This window comes from Strongylocentrotus purpuratus, unplaced genomic scaffold (assembly GCF_000002235.5).
Source record: "Strongylocentrotus purpuratus isolate Spur 01 unplaced genomic scaffold, Spur_5.0 spur5_scaffold_17, whole genome shotgun sequence".
Classification (NCBI taxonomy): domain Eukaryota; kingdom Metazoa; phylum Echinodermata; class Echinoidea; order Camarodonta; family Strongylocentrotidae; genus Strongylocentrotus; species Strongylocentrotus purpuratus.
The window spans coordinates 8,439,822-8,461,783 of record NW_022145602.1 but is presented as its reverse complement, the minus strand read 5'-3'; the positions used below and the strand labels follow the sequence as shown (position 1 = coordinate 8,461,783).

Below are 21,962 nucleotides of genomic sequence, written 5' to 3'. Positions count from 1 at the left end.
GGCGGTTTCCCGTCAAAAATTTTATCATCATGTAATATTCAAAACATATTCTTTCACGTGATTGGTAATAAGAGCTTCCATTTCATTTTTTGAAATTGGGGCGTTTCCAATACTGGTCTTTACCTTTAAAGTAAAGTTGATATTAAGCTAATGTTTGGTCAGTTTTTCTATTGAATTATAATGCTGGATCCTGGAGAGGAACCAAGACTGTTGGAAAGACAATCATATCATTCAAAACGTGGGTGTATAAGTATGATAGGAAAAGGATGAGAAAATCACGGAACCAAACCATGAAAAATAACAAAGAAGCACTTTGATCATATAACAAAAAATCGTGAAAGACATGCGAGCTAAAAAGGTACAAGGAACTTTACCGAGAGAGAAACCAGGGAGGTGAAAAAAGGAGGCGAAACTCTTGTAATTTATTCAAACTCAATCGTGAGTTCTAAAGCGTAACAATGGGATGTGTAACATTCCACTTGGCTTTAAAGTTCCATGCTCCGAACCGCGTTTCCACTGCGGGGACTTTTGGAAGCCAGGCACAAGTTTTATATTTACTACAAAATATTTAATTACCGGCAAAATTTCAGTGTAAATCAAACACTTTATATGAGGATTGTATTGGGAATAGTTCATCAAACAAATTTTCAAGTTTAGAACTCCGTCCTTCCTATAATTTGTGTGCCAGAGTTGGTAAAAGAAAAATTACATCCTGACAAAAACTCAATAGTTTAGGATAATGCGCTAATTTGTGCATGATTTAATGTCCCGTGAATTGATCCATGATTTACAATCTTCAATAACATTATGATTAAGTTTTTATTACACAAGTTTGTGTTCGCTTGTTCTACTCTTTACACATTCAACAATGGATGAGAAGTCATTGAAAGGGTCGGCGAACAGTTGCTGTGATACCATTTTCTGATGTAGGAATTCTAAATCCTGAAATTCATGCGCTCTATTATCTCACCACCTGGTCAACAGTTGCAGATTAGCGCATAACTTTTCGGCGGCTTGGAGCATGGGGTCAAAGGAGAGCGGCTTGATTCCAGTCCTTCTTTACCACGTCCCAGGAGAAACCAAGCACCAAGAGAACTGTTTCCTAACATGTTCAAATGAATGCATACTTTTTCGAACAAAGTTCGTTCCTGACAACTTAAACACTTGAATGAGGCTTTTCTGGCATAGCAACAATTAATACATGTTGACTGAAATACAAATATTGTAGTTCATTCATTAATAAGAGGTTTATGGGATAAGTCGTCCCTAGGTCCCAAGGAAAGAAACATCCATACATGTGAATAAGTAAGCTGGAGAGAGAACAAAAGAGACCTGGAACAAACTAAATACACCAAATGCACTGACATTTTGTCTATCATATTGAACAGAGTTAGCGACAGGCTTATTACCTAGTGTACTCAGTCACATTGCTCTTGAAATTTCACACCCTCTCTCAATATTGTTTAATGCATCTCTTCACAGTGGAACTGTCCCGTCCTCTTGGAAACGGGCCCATATTACCCCAGTGTTTAAGACTGGTGAAACATCCTCTATTGCCAATTACCGACCAGTTGCATTAACATCTGTGTTGTGCAGAGTACTTGAGAAAGTTATTGTGAAGGCAATTGATACTCATGTCGAACCATATGGTCTCCTTAACAGGTACCAGCATGGGTTCACCAGAAGGAGGAGCTGTGTAACTCAGCTTGTGAATGTGGTCCATAGGTGGGCGACTGTCTTAGATAAGCGGTCCCCACCACAAATCGACGCAGTGTTTCTTGACATGTCGAAAGCATTTGACAAAATGCCTCACAATACCCTTCTTGCCAAACTATCTTCTCAGTTCAATATTCAGGGTAACCTATGGACGTGGCTTTGCTCTTTCCTTTCTAACCGTTACCAATCTGTTCTCTTTCAGGGTTCCTCGTCTCCTTGGCTTCATGTTCCTTCTGGAATTCCACAAGGGAGTGTGCTGGGGCCCAAACTCTTTAACCTCTTCATTAATGATATTTATATTTTTCTTTTTTCTGAAGTTGTTCTCTTTGCAGATGATCTCTTGTTATTCCGTGTAATCTCTTCTGATGCTGACCAAAGCCTACTTCAAAAAGACTTGGACACGTTGATACAGTGGACTACCAGCAATGGTATGTCTTTTAACCCAAATAAGACCAAAGTCATGGATATAACCAGGAAGAAGAGGATTCAAACTCCCCAATATCTTTTAGGAAGCACATGCATATCTTCTGTACCTTCTTTTCAATACTTAGGCATTACAATTAGCTCAGACTTGTCTTGGAACTCCCACATTGATTTTATTGTTTCTAGGGCCAACCGTCTACTTGGTTTTATCCGAGTAGTTGCACGTGGTGCTTCTACTAGTGCCATATTCTCATTGTATAAAGCTCTCATCTTGCCAATCCTTGAATATGGTATTCCGGCCTGGCACCCGATGACCCAAACCCAAATTAAACAAATCGAGAAAATTCAGCGGACGGCGACTCGCTTAGCGCTGAAACAGAGGCGTGGTGAGATGCCGTACGATGAACGACTTCTGGTACTTAACTGGTCTTCACTCTCTTTTCGTAGGGACTTCTTGTTATGTTCATTTGCTTATAAGTGCCTTTCAGGCTTATGTGACTGTGAATCTCTTCAGGAGAACATACTTATTAATCCACGTCGCCTGGAGGTTCTTTCTTTTCGACATCTTTCTTCTAGAACCCAAGCCCTTTATTTTTCCCCCTCCAGAAGACTACCTAGACTATGGGACACATTGTCCAAAGACATCAAGGACATCGCAGTTCTCTCTCCTTCTACGTTCCTAAGTTCCCTGAAGAGTGCAATCTTGTTTCCTGATTAGGTTACTTGATCTTTTGTTTTCTCTTGTCTGTTGTACTTCATTAACTTAATTACACTATATGATTCTATTCTCTAGGTCATGTTACAGGAATTGTGTCTTATCAGAGCCTTCCCTCTTTACCCATTTCCTCTGTTCTCTAGAGCTTTCTTCTCTCTTTCTCCCTTTCCCACTCCTTCTGTTCTCTCACTTTGCTCCTTATCTTATAATTCTCTCCTGAATGCCATTGCCTGTCAGGCATATATCATAACATACAATCATGTTAAGTACATACATGTATATGTGGCTTTTAAACTATTTCCTGTTTGTAGGTTTTTATCTTGTAATTTATCTTAATTTATCCAGTATATCCATGTAGTGTTGATTCTTTTTTTACTGTAGGTTATATTATGATGAACTCTATTTATTTTCCAGTCTTTCCAGATTCATTTTCAATAATAATATATACATATGCTGTTGTTGCAATATCATATATACCATTCTGTTCATAATGTTTATTTTGGAAGCCTACCAGTACTTTGCTTATTAAAATTCACACTGTATTATTACATATTTTTTCAATTCCTTGCATGCCTGCTCTTGATCAGGATGATGCCTACATGTACCTTGCCAGTTATACTCAATTTCATAGAATAATATTCTTGAATGCTATGTTCATTTCATGCAACTTATGTAATAATGGTTTTTAGGATTATATTTAAGCTGAATGTTCAGAATTGAGGAGGTATAAATTGTTTGTAAATCATTGTAGCATTTTTAAATATTTTCTTTAAATCATTTTTTAAATTAACCTTTTTATATGCAATTTTTATTCCATCTCATTTTGTTATCTTCCTCCTTTTATCATGTGCAATATTTTATGTAAAGAATTGTAATTATGTACTGGGAGTAGCTTGTATGGGGGCACATGCCTCCGGGCAACAGTGATGAACTTCACTTTTGTGCACCCTGACCCACTTGCTGCTCCCTTATCTCTTTGCTTGTTAATCCTTATTATGTACTTGTCTCTTGCTATGCTGTATTGTATTTGTGCTTTTTATATATGAATGGTCGAATAAATAATAATAATAATAATAATAACATAATTATGCAGTCTTTGAAGCATCAGCGACATAGTTATGCAATCTTTGATGCATATGCGACCTATGTAGTATTTGAAGCTTCAGCGAACTATGTAGTCTTGGAAGCGTCAGCGATCTATGCAATTGTTGAAGCATCAGCGACATATATCTGTAAAGCGCTTTGAGAGGGGCTTCGGTCCTGAAAAGCGCTATATAAAAACTTGCTATTATTATTATTATTATAGTTGTGCATTCCTCGAATCGAAGGCGACGTAAGCTATTTTGTAAAGCGTCAGCGCAATCTTTGATGCATTGGCGACCTATGCAGTTTTTGAAACTTCAGCGACCTATGTAGTCTTAGAAGCGTAAGTGATCTACGCAGTTCTTGAAGCGTCCGCGACATAGTTATGCAATCTTTGATGCATAGGCGACCTATGCAGTTTTTAAAGCGTTAGCGACATAGTTGTGCAATCCTTGAAGCGAAGGCGACCTCTGCCATTTTTTTAAAGCGTCAGCGACATAGTTATGCAATCTTTGATGCGTATGCGACCTGTGCAGCTTTTGAAGCTTCAGCGACATTCACTCAACGTATTTCCAAGAGATATACTATTCTTATTCTGTAAGAAATACGAGTCATGACGGTACTTACATGCAGGAATGTTTATCATTTCAGGTTCTTGAAATGACAAATCTGCCAGCATTGCTCCCCCAACTGTAAATGTTTGAGCATAAAGTCGAACAAGAAACGTCTCTGATTGGTCGCTTTGAGTCACATGGTACACTCCATTTACCAACATTCGATAAAAGTAGCAATAACTTTTGACCGGCGTGTGACCTGAACCTAACATCGCCTGCAAATCTGCGGTAAGATTGAAGCAGTATCCAGTGAGATTACTGACTGTAGTTTCGTTCAATTTCAGACTATCTTTCCCGCTCTCCGTGGTGATGAAATCTACATATTGCAAAATATCATTACCATTTTCAACGCGCAATGTGGTATTCCCATGAAAATCTTGCGTTGGTGGAATCAATATCATACTAGGATCACCGTATTGATCCCTTGAAGAACTTTCCATGTACTGCATAACCTGAACCGGCATATCTGAGATTATCATGCAAACGTAATTGTTCATGTTTTCAGCGACTTCGATGTCAATATATTTTTGCCTGCTAAGCATCTTATGTTGTATAGCATCGTTTCCGCATTGTGACAGGGTTATGTTGGTGTTTTGGTAAAACGCCGAAACGCGGATTATCCATCCGTTTGTCGCATTATGGAAGGGTGGGACAAAATGGACACGCCCCCACCTAGAGACAGGAATCAGTTGTTCTATAATGACGCCGTGGTCTTGATCTGACGTCATCGGTATGTTTACTCTTTTCGATCCAACAACAACCGAGATTGGTTTATCAGCGAGTACTAGGGTTCCAGCTAGGTTTTTGGGTGATATTGTTTTCAACAGTACTGAGTCACTCTTATTTAGAATAATATATCCAGAAAGCTCATCTCGATCTTTGATGGTACAGGAGCTAATTATAACACAATCGATGGTTACGTTCGTATTGTCGCTAATGGCCGTTATTGCGGCTTGGGGGGAATGACCTATTTCTGGTGTGTAGACATCTATCAGGTATTCCGTGCCGAGAAAGTCGTTCGGTAGAGCGAGAAAACCTCCGGTGATGATGGCCGATCGCCAAGCGACTATCCCATGAACGATGATGTTCGCAGAGGAAAAAACCGTAATAGTGTTGCATATTGGCTTTTCTACGTCTACACTAAAATTTTCATCGCCAGGTCTTGAGAACCATCTTTTTATTTTCAGGCATGGCACCCAGATAAAAGACCTCTCCTCGGAATTTAGGGTTATCCTTAGGCTGGTCGTGAAGTCATCCGAAAAGTCTACAAACCCAAAAGTATAATTTCTGATCCACGTCATGTTCTGTGGAAAAGCTGCAGGAATGAGAACAAAATCATAACGGGGGTAAAGCAGGGAAAAACCTACGGAATGCTCCCCAGGGAGTGGAGCGTGTGCACTATCATATGTGTAAAGCAAATGAATCCAATGCCCGGGCTGATAAAAGTACAATGTAAAGCGCGTTGAAGACTAGTATTAAGCGCTATACATAATGTGACTACTACAACTATTACTATTATTAGTATTAGTAAAGAACGAAGGAGGTAGCATCGTAGTTAAATAAAGACAACGCTTAACTCTCGCGTTCTAAAAGTTGTTAAAAATGTAAAATCACCATTCAACAATAACATACACTTTCAATAAGTTAAGAAGTGCAAATCTACCATTTTGTAAATGAAGTCACCCTAACTGTTAGTCTTTGAAGTGCGTGTTTGAGATGTTGACAGTGCTATTACCGATTCATACATTTTGTCTTTCGCCCTTTAATTATCACTTTTTCCTTACCAGTGTCTCGCCTTCGTGATTTGTTTATTTCGTTATTTCAACCACCATATGAGGTATATGCTTAAAACATGAAGGAATAAAAATTAACGACTGAATATATTTCTTTCTTCTTTACGTATTCCCCTTTCTTTTTAAATCCAAGCCTCGCCTCTTCCGAGCTGTATGAAAACTAGATGTGATATTGGCCCAACATCCCCTTTCGTACACGCAAACAACGATAATGACATGGTATCTACTTCACGAATGCCTTTTGCCGTACGGTAGAATTATCATTTTAGCTCACTTTTGGATAATGAGGGCAATTTCAATCATGTCCCTAATTATTTTACTTAGAATTACTATGTTGGGATTATGTGATGCCCTGGTTTGATGGTTTGTATTACCTGAAAGAAACGGGGGATGAAAGAGAAGAGAGAGAGAGAGAGAGAGAGAGAGGGAGGGGGGGGGGGGTAAGAGCCTGACTCCACCAACATCCCACTCTCTCTCTCTTCTTCACACCCGTCTTCTCTCAGTAAAAGAAATTAAACATTCTCATAATGTCATCCCCTTTCTTTCTTTTTCCTTCTCATTATTCTCCTTTTTCCCCTTTTCTCGACTCCGTCTTCCCCCTTTATTCATTTTCCGCCTTTTCTGTCCTCTCTCTGCCCTTTCTTCCCTTCCCCCTCTTTTTTCCTCTTCCCTTTTCTCTCCTCCCTCTTTTCTTCTTCTTTCTCTTTTCCTTTTCTTTCTTTTCCCCCTCCTTTTCTCCCTTTTCCCTTTTCCCCTTCCCCCTTTCTCCCTTTCTTTTTACTGGGGGGAGGGGGGGGCACATGTCCCCTGTTCCCCCTGAATCCGCCACTGGTGTAGTTGTATAGATGTACAGTTTCCTGCGTTCTGATTGGCCGGCTTGATAGACGTACAGTCGTATAGTTATACGGATAGTAGCATGCTTGGCCCGCCATAAACGTCGCCATATTTACCTCGACTAGCTCTTAACACGACATTTACCCTAGGGTAACTTTCGTCCGTCTGAACAAGACTTATGTAATATCACAAGCATAAATAGGATAAAGAATCATTCAAGGAATAGGCCATTTTTGTAATGTAACCAAATGTAATGCATAAGTCTTTGTGAAGTACCTCAATGCAAATTATTTCATTCACCTGAGAAGAATAAGAGTATTCCAATAGACAGTATCCCATACGTTCGTCGTTGGTAAAACAAAAATTGTGGCTTGACCTACCTAGCAACACTTAATATATGCAATTTGCATTCTGACTATTGGAATGCTATTATTCCTATCATATGAATGAAATAATTTGTATTGAGGCACTTCAAAAAGACTTATGTACTACATTTGGTTACATTACGAAAATGTCATATTATACGTTGCCCCCGATTACGTGAATAATTCATGTATTCATACGGAAGGCCTTGCAGCGAGAGCTGAACCTCGAATAGAAGGGGGGGGGGTAACAAATAAAGAACCCTCAGACGTTTGAGGTCGGAAAAACAGCCTTACCACAACAGCAAGAATAAGAACAAGAAAAACAATAACCACCACCACGAGTACAATATAAACAACAAAACAAACGCAAATTATCTTTACAGTTAATGAAGCATACGCTGATGAGATAGAGAGTAAACGCTCTGAAATATTTTGAAATAATAGTGAAAATGAATGTGAATTTAAATTAAAGGTAATACAAAGTTTTGGGAATTTTGAAAAAAGGGTGGATAGTGATTCTTTACAATTTTAATATATTTGGATGCCCCTGCGGATGTATTATAAGCACTAACAAATTTAGCCCCTAAATCACTTCTGCTTTCGAGAAAAATTGAATATAAAAATTTACCGGTGCTCCCGGTAAATTTTGATAAATTTCGAATAGCGACTACGGCCGTACAATGGTAGCTGCGACCATAAAAATCTCAGAATATGTAATTGTGATATATAATTTCCAAACGTGAATAGCTAATTGGTCGATTTTAGTCAAGAAACATTGTTTTAAAGCTTAATTAATATATTGACCTTGAGAGGGAGCTATACAGCATAAAGAGTTTATTAACTAAAATTTCACAACTTTAGACTCGATTTTAACTGCGATAATGATCACTGAATATTGTAGGATCGCATATGTTTCCAATATGTTCATTTGAACCAAATTCATGACCCCATACCAAAACTTTGTATTACCTTTAAAGTTGCTAAGCTAATGTTTGCTGTATGGTGCTAAAACGTGGAGAAGAGCCAAGGCTGTAGGAAAGACAACCACGTCATTCGAAACGTGGGTGTATGAGCATGATAGAAAAAGAATGAAAAGCCATGGTCCTAATAGGACGAGTCAAAGAAAGCAAGACAAACTACTTTTATCATACAAAACAAATCGTGAAAGACATGCGAGCTGGAAAGGTAGAAGGAACTATAATACCGAGATAGAAACCAAGAACCAAGAGAACGGTTTACTAACATATTTAAATGTAATGCATACTTTTACGAAAAAAAGGTTATCCTTGACAACTAAAAAGCTTGCTTGAGGCTTGCATAGCATAGCGACAGGTAACATGTTAATGGAATAAGTCGTCACTTGGTCCCCAGGAAAGGAACATCCCTAACTTTAAATATGTAAGTAAACTGGTTTCCTGGGAAGAAAACATTGATACCTGAAATAGAAAAAACAGCATACACTAATGCACTAAAATTATGTCTGACATTGAACATTGTCACCGACGTGCTAATGCACTCTGTGAAGCGTCAGCTACATAATTATTCAGCTTTTGAAGCGTCAGCGACAGTTATGAAATCTTTGATGCATAGGCGACGTATGCAAGTTTTGAAGCGTCAGCGACATATGCAGTTTTTGAAGCGTCAGCGACAGTTTGCAATCTTTGATGCATATGCGACCTATGCAATTTTTGAAGCGTCAGCGACCTATGTAGTCTTTGAAGCGTCAGCAACATAGTTGTACAATCCTTGAAGCGTCGGCGACCTATGAAAGTTTTGAAGCGTCAGTGAAATAGTTGTGTAATCCTTGTAGCGTCAGCGGAATCTGCAGCCTTAAAGCGCCATGTCAGAACGACTTGGAATAAAAAGAGTGCAAATAAGCTATGCTTCGGACAGAGGCTCTGACCTCACATAAATTATTTGTCTTCGGAGGCTATAATAAAGCGCAGTTAAACGCCATCGAATTGACGTCTCGTTTGCACCTAGTAAAGGCTCTATAAGGGCATATATTAGGGACTTTTAGATCTGCATGGACTGATACGTGTGACGTCCATTCAAGGCAGTGCATTAAAAGGACGTCGATCGTAGCAATCCTCATTGTTTTCGTGCGAATCTAAAAGTCCCTGTTGACGCAATCGCTTGACGCCTCATGTGCAAGAGTTTGAGGCTGTATTATCTCAAGTAATGACGCAATTTAAATGACGATTTGGGTGCAACTGCCAGGGGCTGTATTAGCGCATGTAGTAACGCAAGCGTATTAACGCATCGTCTGTAACTAGCAACGTAGATAATTACAAAGAGGGGGGGGGGAGTATTGGAATCGGAGGTAATGATGAAAATGATGATAATAACGAAAGTGAACTGACACATCGTGTGCAACTGCTTTTAGTTTTACAGAAAATTGAGAAACGTGGAAAAGAGGAATAAACCTCCAGACCAGGGGGGCATTTCACAAACTTGCCATCAGTGACAAATGACAGTTTTTGTTATAAGCTACTGAAATCCTTGCTTCTGATTGGTCATCAGCAGATTTGTCACTGATTTGTGTCATTTGCCATCGAAAAAGGCTTTGTGAAACGACCCCAGGAGAATATATTTGTTGGTATGACCCATTACCTTTACAGGAATATGTGACGTTCGTATAATTGTAGATAGCAGGACACGGATCTCCGAGTGAATTTGGTAACTCAACCATACACGTCGTTTCATCGTCGCAACGTTCACGTACAAGATCCGTCACATTTGCGCCACCGCATTCCCAGGCGGAATCAGCCATCGCAGCGTCTGAGCATGCTGCTGTGTCAGTCCTGCAGTAGACAACAGTACCTAAGTTGATGAAATCTCTACCGCAGTTAAGCGTAATATTTTTAGTTCCTGAATCAGAAAAAAATGATAAAAAGAGTTTTTAATTATGTGGATTTCTTCTACATGACTTTGGCCAACTGCTAGATTGTTCGTCTAGTTACTAACTCAATATAATACCTTTGGATTACATTTCGTACTGATTCATTTCAATAGCATGAGAAGATAAAACATATACGCAAGATATTTATTTTGGCAGAGCAAATAGGTTTATATGTCAAATTCAACACAGCTTTCATAATTGTTCATAATCAGGATAAAAATTGAGTTCGTATTGCCTTACAGGAACTGTTGTCCTATTTCGAATAATTATTAGTGCGTTTTTTCAAGAGTAATACTTTATAGGAGACATTTCTTCTATGATATTCTTACAAACTGACATTAAAGAATGAAAAGGCTCACAATTTGTTTTTGGTCATCTTTACCAGTACTCAACCTATTTTGTTGTTGTAAGATGAACTCGTTCCACATTTGGCAAACGAGCAATTAGAGAGGGTTAGTTGCATTGTCATAGTCATATATTGTTTATCAAGAAATGGATAAAGTTATGCAGTCGAACCTGTTTATAAAGACCACTCAAGAAAGATAATGTTTCAATGATACACTCTGTTCAACGGAAACATAAGATGTGATCTTTATAGACAGGTGGTCTTTCTATACAAGTACTCAAAAGAAATTCAATGAATTTGAGTGTTGTTGCAAGCAGGTAAATAAAGAGTTCATGTGATGGAATAAGCAGGTAAACAAACAAGTAATATAGAAATAAAAGAAATACAAATCTTTTGAGCGCAAAGCTTTTTGTTGATGTTTTTTTTTTTATAACAAGCCAATTTCAAATCATATATAATACATAAAACAAAAGAGAAAATGAAAATGTCATATTGAAGACTAATTACATGCACATTTATAGTACTATCTCGAGTAATGCAATACAAAATACGATAGGGCGTCGTGAAATAATCTGTAAATCTTGTGCGCTACCAATTTTATTCTCTTTCACCTTTTGAAACGCTTTCGTGACATACAGCGTTCAATAGACCAGTTTACTAACATACTCAAATGATATGCATACTTGTTAAACAAAGGTTTTTTTTTGACGACCTGAAAGCTTTGTCGAGGTTTGCCCGACATAGCAACAAGTAATATATCCAGACTGTATTCCGAGTATAATAGTTCATTCATGTAAAAAAACTCGTTACTAGGTCCCCAAGAAATTTGAACATTTTAGTAAACCGCGGTCAATAGAGTACCGAAATATGACGTCATACTGATCAGGTTTTCAAGGTTGCTGGTTCCAAACAATTTTGAGCTAAACAATGGTGTCGTGATCACACTAACCACAAACAATTGGAACTTTTAGATTTGCACGCCGACATAGTGGACTGCTACGTGTGACAACATTTTATTAAGGCAGTGTGACGTCCTTTTAATGCACCGGCAGTGCCCGGCAGCGTTATTTTTTCGGCGGCATAGATTGGGGTTAGGTGCGTGTTGAGCCTATGGGAAGTTTAGGGTTAGGGTTAGGGTTAGGATTAAATCAAGACCTCTTTTAAAAAGAAAGCCCCAATCTGTGCCGCAGAAAAAAATGACGCTGCCCGGCAGTGCCATAAAAGGATGTCACACATAGCAGTCTACTACGTCGGCGTGCAAATCTAAAAGTTCCCATTGAGTTCGCCCTGCTGCAGCCCGTCGCTTGAATGATTTCGCGGTGAACCTCATGTGCAGGCTTTGTTGTTTAGAACCAGTAACCTGGACGGCGAGCGAATATAACGTCCGTACTTCAGTACTCTATTCTGAGCAGGTTTAACGTTAGTAACAAGAGCAGCAAAGGTGTCAAAGTGCGGCCAATATTTGATTTATCTCGAGTTTGAATTTGATTTCAGGGTGTAAAAAGAAGGAGCAGTACACTAAAACACTCACGCAACAAGTCACACACACACACACACACACGTACAAACGTACACACATGAAAACAATAGATGGTCATGCATTTACGGTTGCAGTCTGAGCATGAGCAGATAAAGGTCATTTTTACCAAAAAGGTAAAGCCCACAGAGATGAATACTGGATATGCGCTCATGAAAGTTATGTAACATTATTCATTTATGCACCAACAGTACATTCTAAGATAAACAGGTGAAAATATTCTTTTCAAGAGGGCAAACAAAAGGTATTCATGAAGCACATCTAGGACTTTGGCAGTTATTATTCTAAGATGCTCAAAGTGGAACTTCTCCATGTGTAAAAGATCTGTGGATATTTGGGGTCATTTGTACCATGTGCTATCTGTAAACTCCCTTATAAAAGAAGATCAAGTTAGTGTGTATTGTCGAAAGTAAATTTTCTCGATGGGGATTTTTTTTCTTCATTACCACTTATTTCTCTATCTATCGCGTTGGCCCATAATACATTTTAGGATTTTAACAAAAATAAATATCGTGCTTTTTTCTGTCATATTTGATGCAATGTGTTATAATAATGTGAAGCGTTGGAAATGAACATTGATTGCGACGGCTTATGCCATAAGGGTGGGTAGCGTCGCGTCGCGGCGCGTTGACTTGAACGCGACCATTCGTCCAAAGCCCCCCCCCCCCGGTTTGACCGAAAGGGTGCATTGGGAGTGTCGCGTCGCGTCGCGTTAACTTGAACGCTACCATTCGTCCAAAGCCCCCCCCCCCCCCCGGTATGGCCGAAAGGGTGTGTTAAAAATATTTAAAAAGTATTTAAAAAATAATAACCTTGTAAATCAAGGGTATCGAATAAGAAATAAACCACGTTTGAATTATATTTGGCATCCCCCCCCCCCCCATCAAAAAAAGAGGAAGAAGAAAAGAAAAGAGTAAAAAGAAGGGGAGAACAGTTGCGATTAATCCCGCCAACAACTTGTGGATCGGGGGGGGGGGGGGGGGGCGAAAGGCCTATTCCCCAGCAAACCTAAAACAGAGAGAAGGAAAATAGGAGAGAAAAGTAAAGAAAAAGGAAAGGTAGGGGAGATCAGCTACGATAAGAAAAAAGGGGGGAAAGGAGATCGAGGGGGAGGGGCCGAAAGGGCCTTGCCTCCCAGCTGTTACCCCCCCCCCCCCCCCCATCAAAAAATAAGAGAGAAGGAAGGAAAGGGAAAGAAAAAGAGGAGAGAAAGGGAAGGGAAAATAGAAAGAAGAAAAGAAGGGGCGCCCCCCCCCCCCTCCCCACAAAAAATGGGGGAAGGGAAAGGTAAAGAGGAGAGCTAAAAGGGAACAAAAAAGAGGACAAGGAAAAGAAAAGGGTAAAAAGAAGGGAACAGTTGCGATTAATCCCGCCAACAAACCTAAAACATTGGCGTAGTGATGGGGGAGGGGGGGGGGGTGACAGATGCCAAATATAATTCAAACGTGGTTAATTTCTTATTCGATACCCTTGATTTACAAGATTATTATTTTTTAAATACTTTTAAAATATTTTTAACACACCCTTTCGGCCATACCGGGGGGGGGGGGGGCTTTGAACGAATGGTAGCGTTCAAGTTAACGCGACGCGACGCGACACTCCCAACGCACCCTTTCGGTCAAACCGGGGGGGCTTTGGACGAATGGTCGCGTTCAAGTCAACGCGCCGCGACGCGACGCTACCCACCCTTATGGTATAAGCCGATTGCGACGTCTTTTTCCCTTCTTTTGAGACGTGAGTGAAATTGAAAAGTTAGAAAATTTCTCACGACATGCCTCTTTTCGTTGGGAATGGTGTGTGAGGATCAGGGGTGGTGGTATATCTGCACTTTCCAATTGTTGGAGACGGCGAAATACCTGAACCTGCTTTCGTTTTACACAGGAAAGAAGAATTGTTCACAATTTGTATTACTTCTACACCCACGTAACAAGTTTAATTCAAACTAAAATCAGCAACCTGGAACGCGATCTGAGACAATAATATTATCACAGTATTTCTAATGTAACGCAATATTAAAAAAACACTACGCACTGTACATGATTTATGTAGGGTTAAATGACGCAAATCATTAATATCGCGAGAATAATCAAATATACAAATGAGAATACAATTTGCATTGTTTTAACATAATTAAATGTAATGTTTAACACATTATAGTAATCATAACATAATATAATAATGTTGATATTTTCTTCCTTTTGAGTACAGAGTATTATCGTACTATACTGGGGGTGTGTGCAGGTGGACCACTGCACCTGGGTTTCCCCCTACTCTTATACGAATAGTGCAGTGGGTTCTTAACGTGCAAAGGTAGTGACTCTTCTCTACACGGGGCCTCCATGTAATGTCCTATCCGAGGGACGGAGTGTTTTCCACCTGACATAACCTGCGTCTATGAACAAGGGAAGGGGCACGTTAACACACAACGCAGGCTTCAGTCATCCGCCTGGGTGGGAGTCGATTCCGGGATCTTTGGTTCTGCTACGGTCACAAAGGTTCGTACGAACGATAATTTCGTACGAATCTCTCTATTTTTCCATTGTCTTCCCGAATTTCCATCGTCTGAAAATCGTTCGTACGGCGTTCGTAGGAGTTCGTAAAGGCATTTGTGACCGAGGCTTTCGACAGACGGACGCTTTACCGACTGAGCCAGCTCGTCTTCTAATGCTACGGTCACAAAGGTTCGTACGAACGATAATTTCGTACGAATCTCCATGTTTTTCCATTGTCTTCCCGAATTTCCATTGTCTGAAAATCGTTCGTACGGCGTTCGTAGCAGTTCGTAATGGCATTTGTGACCGAGGCTTTATACATGTGTAAATACTTATACTTATTTCGCTTTTTATATGTACATCATTAAATCATTTAAATTGAAAGGTTCATAAAATGCTTATTTCTTTCTTTCATGATATGAAAATATTCAGGTAAACAAAATGTCATATTGTATACAAATAAATACACATTCAAGTGCCATGTGCGGTTTTTGTTCGTGGGAACAGTGACTGATGAATGTGTATGTCCTCGTGAAGTGAGTGGTAAAGTAAAAGTGATATTACACTCAGCAAATAAAGAAAGTGGACACTTTGCATTGTTTACATTTTTAGGCAAACCGTCACTACATTTTTTTTTTGAAATTTATATTAAATTAACACTCTACCAACAACAATTAAGATTAAGTTTTGATCTTGGATGGGCACATTCATTGAACCGTTAGAAGGTTTGATTAAAGAAATTGCAAAAATAAAGCAAGCAGTCATACAAATGTTGATGAACATGTGCATCTGTAATACATTAATGATCAACAATGAAAACAAAGAATGAGAAATGACAATGAAGAGGATTGAGCTTTGGATGTCTACTGTAGTCTCAGGACTGCATGGTTTTGACAAGCAAGATCAAGATGCCTCTCCTCTCCACCCAGAATCGCGGACGAGCCGGAGGATACCTCCAATGCTCGTCATCATTGCAATGACCAAGTGCCCAATTTGTGTAATTTTCTTTCAGGGGCTCATTCATGGTTAAATAGTTATACTGAATCATGTATGAATGGTATGGTGCCAATTACATATCAGGATTAAGGTTGATTTTCATATTATGAAAAATTGTTTAGGCTAAATATTTATTTAAAAATCGTGTCCACTTTTTTTTTTCTTTTTCTGCTGTTTACATATCAGGACATGCCTTGTCTTGTTTGCTCATGTAGGGAGGGGTGTTCACTCCACATTGGCAAAGCCGGACTCACAGGACCTGAAATTGAATAAATTGAATGTACTCTTGTTTTGAAATCTAATTTCGTTGAAGTAAAACGTTCGTTGTGATATTCATATTGTTTGAAATATGCTATTGTTTTGATAACCATATATTCTTTTGGTTTGAAATGAACCTTTTCTTTGGTATTCGATTTGTGAGGTATCCTACGTATTTATGTTATGATTTGTAGATAAATTAGTATGTTTAATAAAATAAAAAAATAACGTTTTGGGATCTATTTGTCTGCTCGTCTGTTGCTTGTTTTTTCATAATATACAAATGCAATTGGATCCAGCTTTAAAGATGGCAGTTTTCAATTCTCAGTTAAACCATGGATAAGGTTCCTTACATAGCAAATGTTGCGGGGTTGCGGGAGAGAAGAATCGTATACACGTTTGAAAATGTATACACTGACTCCACCGAGAGAGAATGTGATCATAATTTACCGCACCCCCTAAACATAGCTTCGCTTTAGGAGCCATATTACTTGTGTAGCTCATCACCCGTCTTAGAAATTAGGACCAATTTACCCCTATCGATCGCAAATTTACAATAGGCCTATGCTAAAAAACAGACGTGCGATCAATTTTAAGTTGATATTAATTCGAATCAGTCGCAACGATTTATGAACCCGACATAATAATAATGATGATGATGATGATGATGATGATAATAATAATAATTTTTTTTTTTTTTAAATAAAAAAAAAATAATAACAATAATTTCTTATAGTAGATTATTATATAGCGCATTTTATACCTCACTTAAGAAATCCAGCCATCTGATTGGTCGAATTGCATTCATAAACTTCAACTGTTCCTGTAAAATTCCCGGTAACCATGCATAAAACATTTCAATATTTTTAATAACCATGGTTATTAAAAAAATAGGTCAGTCTCCATGGTTACCCCATAGGTTTACATGTTAAAAAATGGTTTGAGCGATGGAGGATACCATACGTGTGCGAAAAATTGGTCGGCAATTTCAATACAATTGAATCTCGATCGATCTTACCGACAATTTTATCTTGCATTGTTGACATGAAGACGAAAATTAACTCTCAAAAACAAAAACCAACATCTGCCGATAGATCTTGATCTAAGTTCGTGCCAATATGCATTGCAAAAGTAAAAGAAGGGTCCGTTTCATGGAGCTTTTGCGAAGCATCCCTCACGCGGAGCCGTTTTCAATTCATTTTAATGTATATATCGGAGAAAACTGCCTAGCATGTTAACGGCGCCGCGATAGCCGAGTGGTCTAAGCGTTGGTTTCGATACTGCTCTTGTTGTACGTAAGAGTTCGAATCCCGTCTTCGACAAAAATGTAAAATATTTTTTATTTTTTATTTTTTAGTCTATTTTTTTTCGGCATATAAAAGTATTAATGACTGCTTTAATATTCGAGAAATAGTTGTTTTCATACGCTCTCGGGAAGGTTACAATTGGGCTATTCCCCTCGGCACGCCTCGGGTAATAGCACAATTCTAACCTTCCCTTGAGCGTAATAAAACAACTATTTCTCTCAAAGCAGTCATTAATACTATACTATTTTCAAAGTCTCTTTGCGCTTTACATGGAAACGCGTGTATTTATATTAACACGCGTTTCAATAAGATGGTAACACATTTGTAATTATGACGGTTTCACGACATGATGCCCAAGTCTCAAATACATTGACGATTTCATATCATTTGGGTAATTCAGCTGATAGATACTATAATATTTAAACTTTTCAACTTACTTTCACCTTCTTCACTATTAGAGCCGGAACTGGTTTCACAATTGTCTTCGTCGCACGCCCCCAGTCCAATTAAGATCTGAAAATAAGAATAAACAGAGTTCTATTGTAGTTTTATGAACGAAAGGCGAGTATAATTATTTTAAAATGAAGTATTTCATCGAATATTTATAGATTGAGATCATAGGTAGAAATAATGAATATTATCAAAACTCTTGCCTTTGCCAACAGTTCAGCCTGAGATAATAAGATCTCGGAACATGTATTTTGGGGTTTGTTTGCTTGTTCTTGTAATTTCGTCTTAACCAAACTTTAGATCTGGCTTAATTCACAATTGTGATAGCCTTGTGGCCCTGTTTTTGAAATCCGTATGTCACATTTTTTTAAAACATTTACTAATCTTTAAAATATTTTGTGGCTGAATGGCAGCCTAAATGTACTGCACTCTAATGGATAAACCTGTATTGTACTAAGTCAGGTGTATACACTGACATTTCTCGCCTATTTCACTCCCTTTTCCCCATATTTTCTTTCTTCTTGTCTGTCTTAATACCAACAGTAAATTTCCATGACAACATCAATGTGCATATCACTCGTTTCTGTACATCTGAAAATCTTTGGCACGTTTTTACGTGGTTCCACTTTCATAAGTTTAACGCCCGGTTTTGATTACAAACTCTCCTTTAATAACCGCTGATACCTTTCGTAAATATTTACACCGACGTGACCCACACGTCATGAATCACCGCCTATTGTTACGTCACACGGAGAAGACACCACGTGATCCGGAGCCCGGTATGGATTCTCACTAATGGATTGATTTCGGATGTCCGTAGACAAATGATAAATGAGTGATTTGAAATCCGCGGTGGTTCTTATATCCGTTATGGCATACAGAAAGTATAGTAAAATGGTCTGTTTATATATTTCTTCTGACTTTATCACTTAAATAATTGCTACTCGCATGCCACTACTTCCCTCTAATTTCTAAATTGAAACAAAAGAAAAAGTGCACGAGACAAGGCTAAGGATCATCGTCCAAAGCAATATGCCTCCATCTGTGATGGCCTTTACATATAAATAAATAATCAGAAAACAATGTTTATATCTTTCTTGCGACTTCCAACGTAAACAGTTGACTCTCGCCCCGACTCTCGCATGACTGACTCTAGATCCCTCCAATTTAGAAAATAAAAATGGAAAAAAATTGGAAGAAAATATGAAAATAATAAGGATCCTGTTCCTTATTTGCATCGCATTGTGTCGGTGCTGTAGATAAAAAGATATTAACGCACGTATAGGGAACTAGTGTGTTTTTTTTGGTCAAATCCCTTATATGGAAATCATAAAGATTATTGTGTTAGTTTACGCCCTCAACCCTCCCCCGCATTTTCACGGACCATAGTAAAATTGTGTTGGGGTTGTGCAATTTACCCGTTTACTACTAAATTCTTTAATTCCCATAGAGCCAATAGAGTGATCACCTGGCTCCTAAAGGTAACGGGTTAAAATCTTCAAAGATAACTGATTACGTTTGCAGGTTTCTGTGTAATTAGTGTTCGTTCGTATAGTAGCAATCTTACAAATTATAATTTTCATTTACTATTAATGCAAGGCACAGGAATCATATCCCTACAACAATAGTGGAAGATTTCGTTGATAATTATAGCAAGATGCTTTCACCCCCTCCGTATCTCTCTCTCTTTCTCTCTCTCTCTTCTCTCTATCTAGCTTATCTCTTGTTCATGCCCCTCTACCCCCTTCTCTCACTCTTTTATATCCTTCTCTCTCTCTCTCCCTCTTTCTATTTCTCTCTCCCCTCTCGCTCTGTCTTTCTCTTTTTATCCTTCTCTCTCTCTCTTTCTATTTCTTTCTCCCTCTCTCTCTCTCTCTCTCTCTTTCTCCCTTTATATCTTTTTCTCTCCCTCCCTTCTTTATCTATCTCATATCTCGTTTGTTCCGTCTATATATATCCCCTTCTCTCTCTCTCTCTCTCTGCCTTTCTATTTCTCTCTCCCTCTTTCTTTCTCCCTCCCCCTTCTTTATCTCATATCTTGTTTGTTCCGCCTCTACCTTTTCTCTCGCCCCCCCCCCCCTCCGGCTCTCTCTCTCCCTCCCCTCTCCCCCTCTCTCTCTTCAACTTTATATCTCGTTCAGTCCCCCTGTACTAAGAAACACAATTTCAGTCAAACTATTAGCAATATCCCTGCGGCACCAATGACGTAGTGTCTATCTATAGGGACGAAACAACGTATATAACAGAAAATGGGTGTAACAACTGCGGCAGGCCAAAACAAATATCAGGAAAACCATGACAATACTAAGAGGCTGTAACTTGTTATGTACACAGTATTATATCAGGATCATAAATCTCTCGCTTTCATATCGGTTTAGTTCAGGAAACGTAGGCATAATGTTTTTACACCATCTTTCCAGAAAATAAGAATCTTAAGAAGTGTTGATGAATCCGAAAGAGGAAATGGTTCTCTGAGTTTCGATGACTTCACTTCGAGCGTCATTACAACAGTCAACAGTGAAACTGTATGCACACAATTCAAAGTATCGACAATATAAATTACCTCTTGGTGTAACGCCTTATATCATTTGCGAGAGATAAGTAAGGTTCATCCTAAGGATCCCCGCTTATTAAGGAACCTTAAAGAGAAGGTTGAGTTCTGGGAAGAGGTGAACAATAATTTTTAAACGTTATCGTTGTTTTATGGGAGTGTGGAATAACATCAAACAAACAATGTTTCCTGAAAAGCATGGCTCTTCAAATGCATTCATATTCTAAATATGGCAATATAACAGTCGGGACGGATTGTAATACCACATGTTCGTGTAGCCCTATATACATATTTCGGTGTACAGTGCTTGAAACTTTACAGAGACTGGGCCAAATTTCTTATCATTTTGATGATTCCAGAACCTAATTGCAGTAGCGTGATACCAATACTTTATACTTATATGCTAGATGATCAACCTTTTCTGATCGCATCCACACAGTTTCTTTCACAATGCAATCGCATGACCAGAACCCAACTTTATCTTTAAAGGGACTTGGTAGCATTGTTCAGATGACAGTAAATGGTGCTATGGTAGTGACTTCAATGCTAGATGTACAATCAAAGATAATCTGAGAGTTTGAGTGAAAACAGACCATTATTAATGATACAAATTGGGAAAAACTGATTTGATCGTTTCTTTAATTCTCCCAACTATATTATTACAATTTATTTACATTTTAGGTGAATGTAAATCGTCACAAAGCAATGAATAGGCTCTATATACCATTCCAGACTTATCAATTGGGAAAAACTGATGTGATCGACGCCTTAATTCTCCCAACTATTTTATTATAACTTAATTAAAGGTATAGAACAGTTTTGGAAACGCCCTCCCCCCTGTCAAAAAATCTAATGGAACCTCTTATTACCAATCATGTGAAAGAATATGTTTTACTAATATGTGATGATACAAATGTTGCCAGGAAACCGCCTACCAATTGATATATTATCATATTGATCCGACCTGGATAGATATCGCGAATGCACTTCAACATTGAACATAATTCTGCTTTTTTGCGAATTGAGGTTGAAGTATTGCCATGTAAACCTCTGAAGGCAATATTTAAACAATATTGAATGCATATTTTGCACCCGAATTCCTTGAAACGCAATATTACAACTACTGGTCTATATCTTTAAATTTAAGGTGGATGTAAATCGTGAATTGGCTCTATATACCATTCCGAACATTAAGTGTTGAAAGATTTTTAGAAGCCTGTTTTATGTCTATTTTTATGGAAGAAAGGATGAAGAAATTCAAAAAATTATTTGGGAGAATTGACTGTTAGAGGGTGTCGCACAGTGACGTCTTCGTAGAAAACCATGAATATCTTTGTGGTTTGATTTTTTTTCAGGCTTTTTTGCTTGTGAGAGGGTTAGTACAGTAGAAGGAATGTAATAAATACCAATTAAAAAAAAAATTACGCAGTTTTTTCATCAGCCTTTCAACAATATTACCGGGTCACTTTAAAGGCAATAGTTCATTTTCGTAATGTAAACTTATTTACACTTACGAATTATATCATTCACCTGTTACGAATAATTGTATTTCCCTAGTCAGAATGCAAACTGCTTAAATT

At 38.4% G+C, this 21,962-nt stretch overlaps 1 protein-coding gene across 2 annotated transcripts in view; it reads right to left on the bottom strand.

Moving 5' to 3' along the window:
• Positions 1-21,962, bottom strand: part of LOC105443116 — a 61,657-nt gene that overhangs the window by 27,988 nt on the left and 11,707 nt on the right. Inside the window, exons 2-4 of one of the 2 annotated variants that reach the window (XM_030988626.1) lie at positions 17,819-17,894; positions 10,157-10,414; positions 4,565-5,866 (exon numbers count right to left, since the gene is read on the bottom strand). In XM_030988626.1, coding sequence (XP_030844486.1) covers positions 4,565-5,866; positions 10,157-10,414; positions 17,819-17,894 — 1,636 coding nt within the window. The remainder of the gene's footprint in view (positions 1-4,564; positions 5,867-10,156; positions 10,415-17,818; positions 17,895-21,962) is intronic. The other variant, XM_030988627.1, reaches the window with a different exon arrangement.